Source organism: Fonticula alba, assembly GCF_000388065.1.
Source record: "Fonticula alba strain ATCC 38817 unplaced genomic scaffold supercont2.7, whole genome shotgun sequence".
In the NCBI taxonomy this organism is placed as follows: Eukaryota; order Rotosphaerida; family Fonticulaceae; genus Fonticula; species Fonticula alba.
Genome location: NW_009242977.1, coordinates 1,320,616 through 1,329,228, shown reverse-complemented (window position 1 = coordinate 1,329,228; position 8,613 = coordinate 1,320,616). Strand labels below are relative to the sequence as shown.

Here is an 8,613-nt window from a genome sequence, read left to right as displayed (position 1 = left end):
GCGTGAGAGAGCACAGGGCCGTTGTGTGGGGCGCCCGTTGGAGAGGGGGCGGAACGTCGGGGGGGTCCCGCGAAAAGGGCGAGACCACCGGGCCAGTTTCCGGCGCCCGGCCTTTTCCCGGGCGGGGCCGGCACAAGCGGACACCGGGGAACAGAAAGGCAGACAAACACCAGGAGCCGGCGGGGGGCGCGCTCCACGCGCGTCCGGCGGAGGTGACCGGTGGGAGTCCCACTGCACACCGGAGCAGGGTATGGGTGAACCGGAGAGAGACAGAGAGAGAGAGAGAGAGAGAGCGAGAAAAAAACGAGCTACAAACAACCCCCAGCGGAAGGGGCAGGGTCGCAAGGCGTGGGGTGCCGGGCGCGGCAACGGTCTGCACGCCCGCGCGTCTCCTCGGGCGCATGCGCGCGCGCGCGCGCGGCTAGAGAGACCGGTGGCGGGCGCGCCGCCCGCCGCTGGCAGAACAGGGGGAATGGGCGCACCGGGACCTGGGCCAGAGCCAGGACCCCAGGCACTCCCTTGCCCACTCTGCCTCGCTCTCTCTCTCTCTCTCTCTCTCTCTCTCTCTCTCTGTGAACGAGTCAGCCGGAGAGACCCCGGCCCTCCGCCTCCCCCCGCACCTGCTCTGGCAAGCCTGCCGCGGCCGGCCGAGCGAGCGCCAGACCCCCGCGCGGATGCGCCGTTCTCTGGGCGCCTGCGCGGGGGGGGGCACAGGTCGGCGCGCGCCGACCGTCGGCAGTAGACGTCACGTGTTCAGAGCTCCGCAGGCCAGTCGCGGAACATCGCGTGCGCCCCGGGAGTCACGTTGCCGCCGCCGGCGCCGCCGGCGGCGGCCCCGATCTCCGCCCCGAGGGTGGCCTGGAAGAGGCGATCGGACAGCCAGCGATAGAGCCAGCCAAACCAACGCCACCACCAGAGCCGAGCGCGCTTTTGCAGGATGTAGATGCAAACAAGGCCGAAGGCAGCACATGCCACCCAGAGGAGGATGCGGTCCATGGACAGCTGCAGCCGCAGTCGCCGGGTCAGCGAGAGGGCTGACTGTGTGGCCCCGGCCCCGGAGGTCCGGTGCTCCGTGCTGGTGGATTCGAGCATTTCCGAAGAGGTGACTAGGGAGGCCGGGGGCGGGGGGGGGGTGAGAAAAAAGGAGGGGGAAAGCGCCGGGGCGGAGAGGACGAGTGGCGGCAGGAGGCAAACAGGCGCGAGGGAAGGGGGGGAAAGGGCGGCAGAAGGCGAAGCGCACTGAGCATGGAGTTGATGTCACGAGCGCGGCGAACGTTCTCCTCGAGGTCTTCGGCCGCGGCGCGCAGGGAGCTGGTATTCTTCAGGGCAACATCGTGGAGGGATTGCTGGGCACTGTGGTCCGAGATGGTCAGTGGGAGGAAGGACGGGGAGGAAGTGCACGCGATAGAAGGGGCGGAGGGAGGCAGGCGAGGCGAGGGAAAGTAAGCGCACGGGGTGGGGTGGGAATTGCTGCCCCCGCGCTGGGTGATCTCGGCTGCAGGGTGGTGTGGGGCCCGGTCGGAGGACTGCGCCCCGGAGGTCAGCTCAATCCGCGCAAAAGTGTCTAGCATTCTGCCAGAGGGGGCCATTTCGGGAGTCAGGCCGATGAAGGAGGAAAGAAGGAGACGGTCTCGCCGGGGAGCAGGGGGGGGGGGAGAGAGAGACGCGGAAATGAAGGGAAGAGAAGGATACGGGGGAGGGAGGGGGGGGGGAGGACGCACGCATCGAAGGCTCGGCGCTGGGCCGGAGTCATCCATGCGCCAAGGGCCTGTGCCTCGGTGAGGGTGGCTCGCAATGCAGGCAGGCGGTCTGCATGTTCGCTGTCGATGGCCGTGTGCGCCGAGCCGGTGGTGCCTGCGGCCGGAGGAGACAGCAGCCGGAGGGTGCGTCGCGCCTCGGCCAGCAACAGCGCCAGGCGCTGGGCGTCCGTGCTCGACATTCCACAGGGCAGGGGGCCAAGATCAGGGAAATCCGGCGGGGAGGAGGTGGCGAAGGTGGCGGAGGAGGAGGAGGAGAAGGAGGGGGGGAAACGGCCGGGAGAGGTGCAAGCGCAGTGGAGCCGGCTCCAGCTGACTCTGCCTGAGATGCCAGCCCAACAGTCTCCGGTGGTGGGGCCAGCTCGAGCGCCAGGCGGTCGGGGTGTTTGCTGGGGGGGGGGGGGGGGGGAGAAGAGGGACCAATCCGCACGCGCCGGGGGAATCGCGCCCGATCGCGGATGTCAGAGCCCCGGGGCCGGCACCAACCGCTCAGCATCGACGAAGGAACCAAGACAACCTCCCTACCCAATCGAGGTCCATCCACAAGTGAACGGGCTCCCGGGGAATCGGAACAGCGAGGACAGCACGAGCGAGGGCCGCGCTGGAGGGACGCCTGTGAGACGTCCCGCCGGACGGGGTTGGGGGCGGGGGGCGGGGGGCGGGGCGGCTCAGCCTGATGCAATATTGCACATACCTCCCCTGCCGCTCCCCCCCCAGGCCGGGATGGGGACAGAAGGCTATGGCGGAGGACGCCTGGCGGAGTGCGGGGGGGGGGGGTGGTGTATTTTTCTTTGTTTGGGCTTGTTTCGCGGATGGGGCCCGCCGCTCCCAGAGGGGGGGGGAGGGGACGAGAGGGCCGCGCGCTCTTCGCCTGTAAGTTGGAAAAGAGATCGCGCCGTGCCAGCATCATGCAGGCCAGTGGCATGCTCCCCTCCTCTCCCCCCCCCCCCTGCCCCCCCGCCCCCTGCACGCGCTTCCATCTGCCTGCCCCCCATTTTTACCCTCCCCGAGCGCACACACACAACGCCACCATGAGTACCGACGCCGCCATCTCGGTGGTCGACATCCCCCTGCTGGGCGCGTTCGGCGCGGCCGAGGGCCCGATCCTTGCGTGTGTGGTCTCCGGCGCTTCGGACGCCGTGCTTGGCAAGCTCTGCCAGTCGCTGGCCGACGACCAGTTCGGCAGCCGAGTCGCCATGCTTGACGCCGGCATGGTACGCCATTGGGCCACACTCCACCCCATGCATTGAATGATGTTCCCGCCTTGCTCGCCTCCGTCCTTGGTGCTGCTGCTGCCGCGGCTGCTGCTGATGCTGCCGGCGGTGGTGGTCGTGCTATTGCGCCTGACACGCCTTTACTCCCGACCCCTGCCTCATGCCCCACCCTTCAGGTTCCCGACGTGTCCAACCTCAAGGTGGCCCTCATGCAGGTTCTTGTCGGCCATGCCCAGGAGCAGGACCCGTCGACCGAGCTGTCCCTCGGCAATCAGCTCCTCTGCGCCATCAGCGGGCGCTCCACCGTGCGTTCTGTCTCCTCCCCCCCCCCTCCCTCCTTTCTCACCTCCTTCTCCCTCGCCACGCGCCTCTCCCGCTGGATAGGCACCTGCAGCCACTTTGTCCTCACCCAACGCAATATGCGCACGCCCCTCGCCACTATTCCACCCCCCCTCCCCGGCCTCCTCATGCCCAGATCGCTGTCTCCAAGAAGGTCCTCGGCATCCAGCCGCTGATCACCCGGCATGTTCTCGTGGTGCAGGTTCTGCCCTCCGGAAGCGCCATCGAGCCTGGGCGCGCGGCTTTTCTCGCCCTGCTGAATGAGCACATCCTGGCGGGACCGGACCCGGCCGAGGGGGCTCCGCCGCAGCTGCACGGCCTCGAGGTCCTGGGCTCGCCGGAGGTGGCCGATCTTCGCCGCCTTGGCCAGGTACATCCTCCCAAGCTTGGGCATCGCTCCTTTCCTTCTTTCTTTTCTTTCTTGCCCCCTCCTTCGCACCCCCTTCGCCTGTCCGGGGGGGGGGGGGGGGGGGGGGGGGAACCAGCCCCATTGACTAACAATGTGGAGGGGGTGGTGGAAAAAAAAAACAAAACAAAAAACTCGCCCAGCTCTGCAAGCCGCGCGTGGACCCAACCTCGCCCGATGCGCTGCAGGTGATTGCCGCGCGCCTGCGCACCGGGTCGGTAGTGCAGAAGATCGGCTCCGGTACCTCGGCCCCAGAACCGGCCGATGCTGTCTTCCACGAGTATGACTGAGGGTCTGCCCTGCCCTCGCCAGCATAGCTCCTGCCTCCCTCGGGGCTCGGAGACCCGGCGGCCAGAGCTCGCCGAGCCGTCCATTCCGGAGCACAACCAAAAATACGCCCGTGTATGAATAGACAAAGAAGAGACAAAAAAAAAACTTGGCGTAATATTTTTGGCCCCAACACGGCGAGGGGCCGAAGAATGGAGGGGGAGAGTGGCAGAGAGGGAGAGAGAGAGAGAGAGAAGCGGAGAGGTGGGAGGCAGGCCTGGCGAAAGCTGCCTGCTTTTGGCGCCCCTCCAAATCCCGGCAAGGGCAGGACCCCGGGCTCAGTGGTCCTTGGGGGAACCCTGCCCGGAGGCATCCCCATCATGGTCGGACATCTCCACGCGGGGCTTGTAGAGGGACGCCACCTGACGCGTGGCTCGTTCGTCGATCAGCTGCCGGACACGCCGGTGGAGGAGATACTGGGTCAACAGCATGGCTCCCTGGGACAGGAGGCCGACACCCATGTACCAGGCCGCGTCGGTGGTAAGCCCACGGCGGAACCAGGTCCATGGCCGGAAGAGGGAGATCTCTGTCCCAGGGGCGGCCGGCTGAAGGAGGTACACCGGCTCGGCAGGTGCCGAGGCGCCATCCTGCTGGATCAGGGGGAAGAGCCGGGGGAAGAAGCCAGCCTCGGCGCCCACGATCAGCCAGTCGATGAGGGTGCGCACCAGGGGCTCCCAGTTGCGCAGGCTCTTGGGCTTGAGAGATGCGTGGTCGAAGGTTTGCAGGCCCCAAACGAACCCCAGGGCGAAGGCATCCGCTTGATTCAAGAGACTGGCCACCGACAGGATATGGCCGCCGCGAACCAGGGGCTTGCCGTCCGGGGGGCCGGTGATAAGACGAAAGCTGCCATGCGGACGATCGCCGAGGCGGCAGGCGGGTCAGGAGAAGCAGCAGACGCCCCATGTCGGCGGGGGGGGGGGGGGATGGATCCAAGCCAAGAATCGAGGCGAGCGGCAAACGGAAGGGAAGGCAGGACGCACATTTCGGTGGCAATGGAGATGGCCATGCCTGTGATGCTGATAGTTGCGGTACTCGTGTGGGCCATCGTGTGGTAGAAGTACATCTGGAGTTGCTGCTGCCAGAGGGCGTTCCGCGCATAATTGAGGACAGGGGAATATCCACAGATGATGATGGCCTGCGGGCGGGGCGGATGGCAGCGGGCAAAGCGAATCGGATGTGGACCATGAGTACGTGCGGAGGAGGAGAAGGAAGAAGCGAGGGAAAGGGGGGAAGGGGCGCCAAGGGGGGAAACCGGGTCAGAGGCAGAGAGAGAGAGAGAGAGAGAGAGAGAGAGAGAGAGAGAGAGGGCGCAAGAGGGCAAGAGAGGGCGAAACAAGTGCGCACCCTCCTGATCAGCGGAAGCAGGCTGGAGATGGATACCGGGGTGAAGGGCTGGCCGGCACAGGCCAGGGGGAAAGGGCGCGGCATGATCTGCCGCTCGGGACCCGGGACCGGCCACAGGGCGGTCGGCGTCCCGGCCGGCAGAGGCCGGCGCAGGACAAAGCACACCAGCCGGGCCGCCGACCAGGTGAGGACCGGCGACGTAAGGACGCGCAGGGTCGCCAAACCAATCCAACTGGCAAAGCGATTGGACATGACCAGATGGGTCACTGTCCGGCGAGGCGAACCGGGTGAGTGGCCGAAGAGGAGAGCGAGCAGCAGGAGAGGAAAGGAGCAAACGCACTCTTGTACTGGTGTAGGACCGTGCGCAAGCTGGCCGAGGCAAAGGACCGGGTGACATACTTTTCCGGGGACATGAGCCGGACGATGCACTCATCGCAGAGACCATCCGAGAGGCCCGGATCCTGGGCCATGGCTTCATGTGGCCGCCGGATCGGCGGATTGTTTTGGTCCACTTGGCGTCGGACGGCCGGGACATAATCCCGGCAGCCGCGGCAGAAGCGCTCGATGGACGCGTCCTCGATGACCATCGCGGTGGTCGAACGTGTTGGGGGCGGGTGCAGGCGGGGGAGGGGTGCGCGAAGGCGCAAGGGCGCGAAGGCGGGGAGGCGGGGAGGCGGGGAGGCGGGGAGGCGGGGCGGAGGCAGGTGGAAGAGGGGGATCCTGCTCTGACGCCCGGGGAGGGGCGCTGACCTGCGCGATGTGGGCGCTGATATCCGGACGCGCGCGGCCACGGGCGCGAGCGGTCGCCGCCGACTTTCGCCGGGGCTCCGCCGGTCCGGCAACACGGGCAGCCGGGCTGAGCGTCTCGCCGGGGCGATCGGCAAGGCAAAAAAACAAGAAAGATCGGTGGCGCCTCGGTGTGTGTGTGTGTGTGTGTGTGTGTGTGTGTGTGTGTGTGTGTGTGCGCATTTGTGTGGGCGGGTGTCGCCGGTGAAGGCACATTGCGTCAGGCAGGTCCATTCACGAGCACATTGCAAGTGAACATCATGCAGGCGCCCCGGTGGTCGTCGTAAATGGGCTCTTAATATTTGAGACACATACAAAAAAGGGAGGATACATTTGTCACGCCGTTCCGGCCGCGCACCGCCTGCCAATGCAGTGGCGGATGTGCGGGCGGGCGGGCGGGCGGGCGGGCGGGCGCCGTGAGTGGGGCTCCGTCCGACCCCCCCTCCCCCCACCCCCGGCGCCGTGGTGAAGGCTCCGGCCGTTGGACCCGGTCCCCGCCCCCTCCCCTGCCCCTGGGGCCCGCAAAAAGTGCCTTCACTTGCGCTCTGCCGCACCGCTGCCCGCCCAGCCCCGCGCCGCTGCCCCTCAGTGTGCACATGGGGGGACCGCACGCATCCATACCGAGCCATGTGCGGCCAGTGTCACTGCTATTTTTGTCTTGTACGCCGCACTGCGTGTGTGTGTGTGTGTGTGTGCTGGCGCCATTTCCATCCTCGCCCTCTGGAGGAGGGAGGAAATACCAGGGGCGCACAGCCGGTAGAGGGTGTGGGATTTGTGTGTGTGTGTGTGTGTATATATATGAGAGGAGGGAGGGTCTACTACGCGCGCACGAGGAGACACAGCTCCCCTGACCCCGGGGGGTGGTGCGCGCGGGAACGACGCAGGGGGAAGAGGGAGAGGGGTGGCTGGATGGCCCCGCCCCCCCGCATCCCTCCCATACAGCGGGTGCCGCGGGAGACGGCACCCATCCCATAGGCGAGTGGAGGGGCGCGCGGGGGCGAAGGGGGAAAGCCACTTAGTGGGCGTTGGGGTTGTTGGCGATGTACTTGATGGCGGAGTTGACGCAGAGGATCTTCTCGGCATCGGCATCGGGGATCTCGATGTTGAACTCGGCCTCGAGCTCGAGGACGAGGTCGACAACGTCGAGGGAGTCCAGGCCGAGGTCGGTGACGAAGTGGGAGGAGGTGGAGACCTGTGGAGCCGGTGGGGGGCGGGGGGTGGGAGGGCGCCGGAGGTCCGAGCGGGTAGGCGAGAGAAATGGCATTTGGTGAGTCAAAGGCAGGAGCAAGAGGAGTGGCTGGGGGGGGGGGGGGCGGCAAGGGGAAGGACACGGTGGGCGCGCGCGCGCGCGCGTTCGAGACGAACCTGCTCGGGCTGGATCTTGCCGAAGGAGCCGACAGTGTTCATGACACGAGACTCGACCTCGTCGTGGGTGAGGCCAGCGGCGGCACCGTAGGCGCGAGAGAAAAGCTGGGGAAGGGCCTGCGCAGGGGGTGAGAGGGCGGCGGGGGCAGTGGTGGGGGGAGAGTGTGGGTGTTAGGGCTGGGGGAGACGGGGAGGGACGGGCGCCCAGGAGAGAGAGAGAGAGAGGCAGGAGACTGGGGCGATAACGAAAGACATGTGTGTGGAAGAGGGGGCGCGAGGGGGGAGGCAAGGACCCATGCGGTCATGCGTGACGACCCCGGCCACGCAGGGGAGGAGACGGCAAGAGCCCACCCCTATTCAGGTGCGCAAAGGCACGAGCCGGTGTCCCCGCCCGACAAGAAAGCGGCGGCTTTCACACGCGCGTATAGTTGCGCGCGCGCGCGCACGGTCCTCCCGCGGTTGGCACACTGGGCTGCCGCCCTGGCATAAGGGCGGAGAGTGACGTACAGCGGCGCCACGGAAGCCGAAGCCGGCACGGCGGATGGAGGAGTAAGCGGCAATGGAGTACATGGTGTGTGTGTGTGTGTGTGTGTGTGTGTGTGTGGAGGGGGGGGGAGGGGGGAGGGGAGGCGACGGGAGATTGCACAACTGGGTAGTCGGGGAATTTCCTTGGTACCCGGGGACCTGCGGTCAAGAGGCACCGAGGGTGGGAGGATAAAAATTGGCCACCCGCGCGCCTCGGCCCCCCCCCCCCCCCGCCCCCACACCTGTGCCCCGGCGCCGAGGGGGGGGGAGCGTGTGGGCGGGCGCACGAATGGGCCACCCGGGCGGACCACCCCCCGCCTCCCTGCGCCCCGCGTTCCCGGCTCCGCACCCCCACTGGGGCAGGACTGGGATACCAATTGTCCGGGCGTGCGGACTTGCTGGCCGGGCAGTAGGGTTCGCCCTCTGCACGGCCCTTGTCTGGTTTCCGCCTTGCAGGCGAGGGTCAGGCCGGGGGACCCGAGGATGTAAACGTGTGGCCAGCACGGCACAGGTCTTCCCCCCCCCCCCCCCCCGCCCCCCGCCCCCTTCG

The 8,613-nt window shown here is 67.4% G+C and overlaps 4 protein-coding genes across 4 annotated transcripts; 1 reads left to right on the top strand and 3 right to left on the bottom strand.

Moving 5' to 3' along the window:
* Positions 1-551: 551 nt before the first annotated feature.
* H696_04494 (hypothetical protein) lies at positions 552-1,997 on the bottom strand. The gene is made up of 4 exons (XM_009498375.1): positions 1,722-1,997; positions 1,453-1,572; positions 1,241-1,353; positions 552-1,106 (listed from the first exon to the last, which is right to left on the bottom strand). Exons 1-4 carry the CDS (start codon positions 1,937-1,939, stop codon positions 754-756), a joined length of 804 nt encoding a protein of 267 aa, XP_009496650.1. The 5' UTR covers positions 1,940-1,997; the 3' UTR covers positions 552-753.
* A 714-nt stretch (positions 1,998-2,711) lies between these two features.
* On the top strand, positions 2,712-4,145 carry H696_04493 (hypothetical protein). Its single transcript, XM_009498374.1, has 4 exons — positions 2,712-2,971; positions 3,148-3,276; positions 3,447-3,680; positions 3,860-4,145. The coding sequence occupies exons 1-4, from the start codon at positions 2,789-2,791 to the stop codon at positions 4,004-4,006; spliced, it is 693 nt and encodes a 230-aa protein (XP_009496649.1). The 5' UTR covers positions 2,712-2,788; the 3' UTR covers positions 4,007-4,145.
* Positions 4,145-6,012, bottom strand: H696_04492 (hypothetical protein). The gene is made up of 4 exons (XM_009498373.1): positions 5,728-6,012; positions 5,388-5,653; positions 5,024-5,178; positions 4,145-4,886 (listed from the first exon to the last, which is right to left on the bottom strand). The coding sequence occupies exons 1-4, from the start codon at positions 5,972-5,974 to the stop codon at positions 4,322-4,324; spliced, it is 1,233 nt and encodes a 410-aa protein (XP_009496648.1). The 5' UTR covers positions 5,975-6,012; the 3' UTR covers positions 4,145-4,321.
* Positions 6,013-6,944: 932 nt separating this feature from the next.
* Positions 6,945-8,131, bottom strand: H696_04491 (hypothetical protein). The gene is made up of 3 exons (XM_009498372.1): positions 8,046-8,131; positions 7,539-7,655; positions 6,945-7,365 (listed from the first exon to the last, which is right to left on the bottom strand). The coding sequence occupies exons 1-3, from the start codon at positions 8,106-8,108 to the stop codon at positions 7,189-7,191; spliced, it is 357 nt and encodes a 118-aa protein (XP_009496647.1). The 5' UTR covers positions 8,109-8,131; the 3' UTR covers positions 6,945-7,188.
* Between the last annotated feature and the right edge of the window lie 482 nt (positions 8,132-8,613).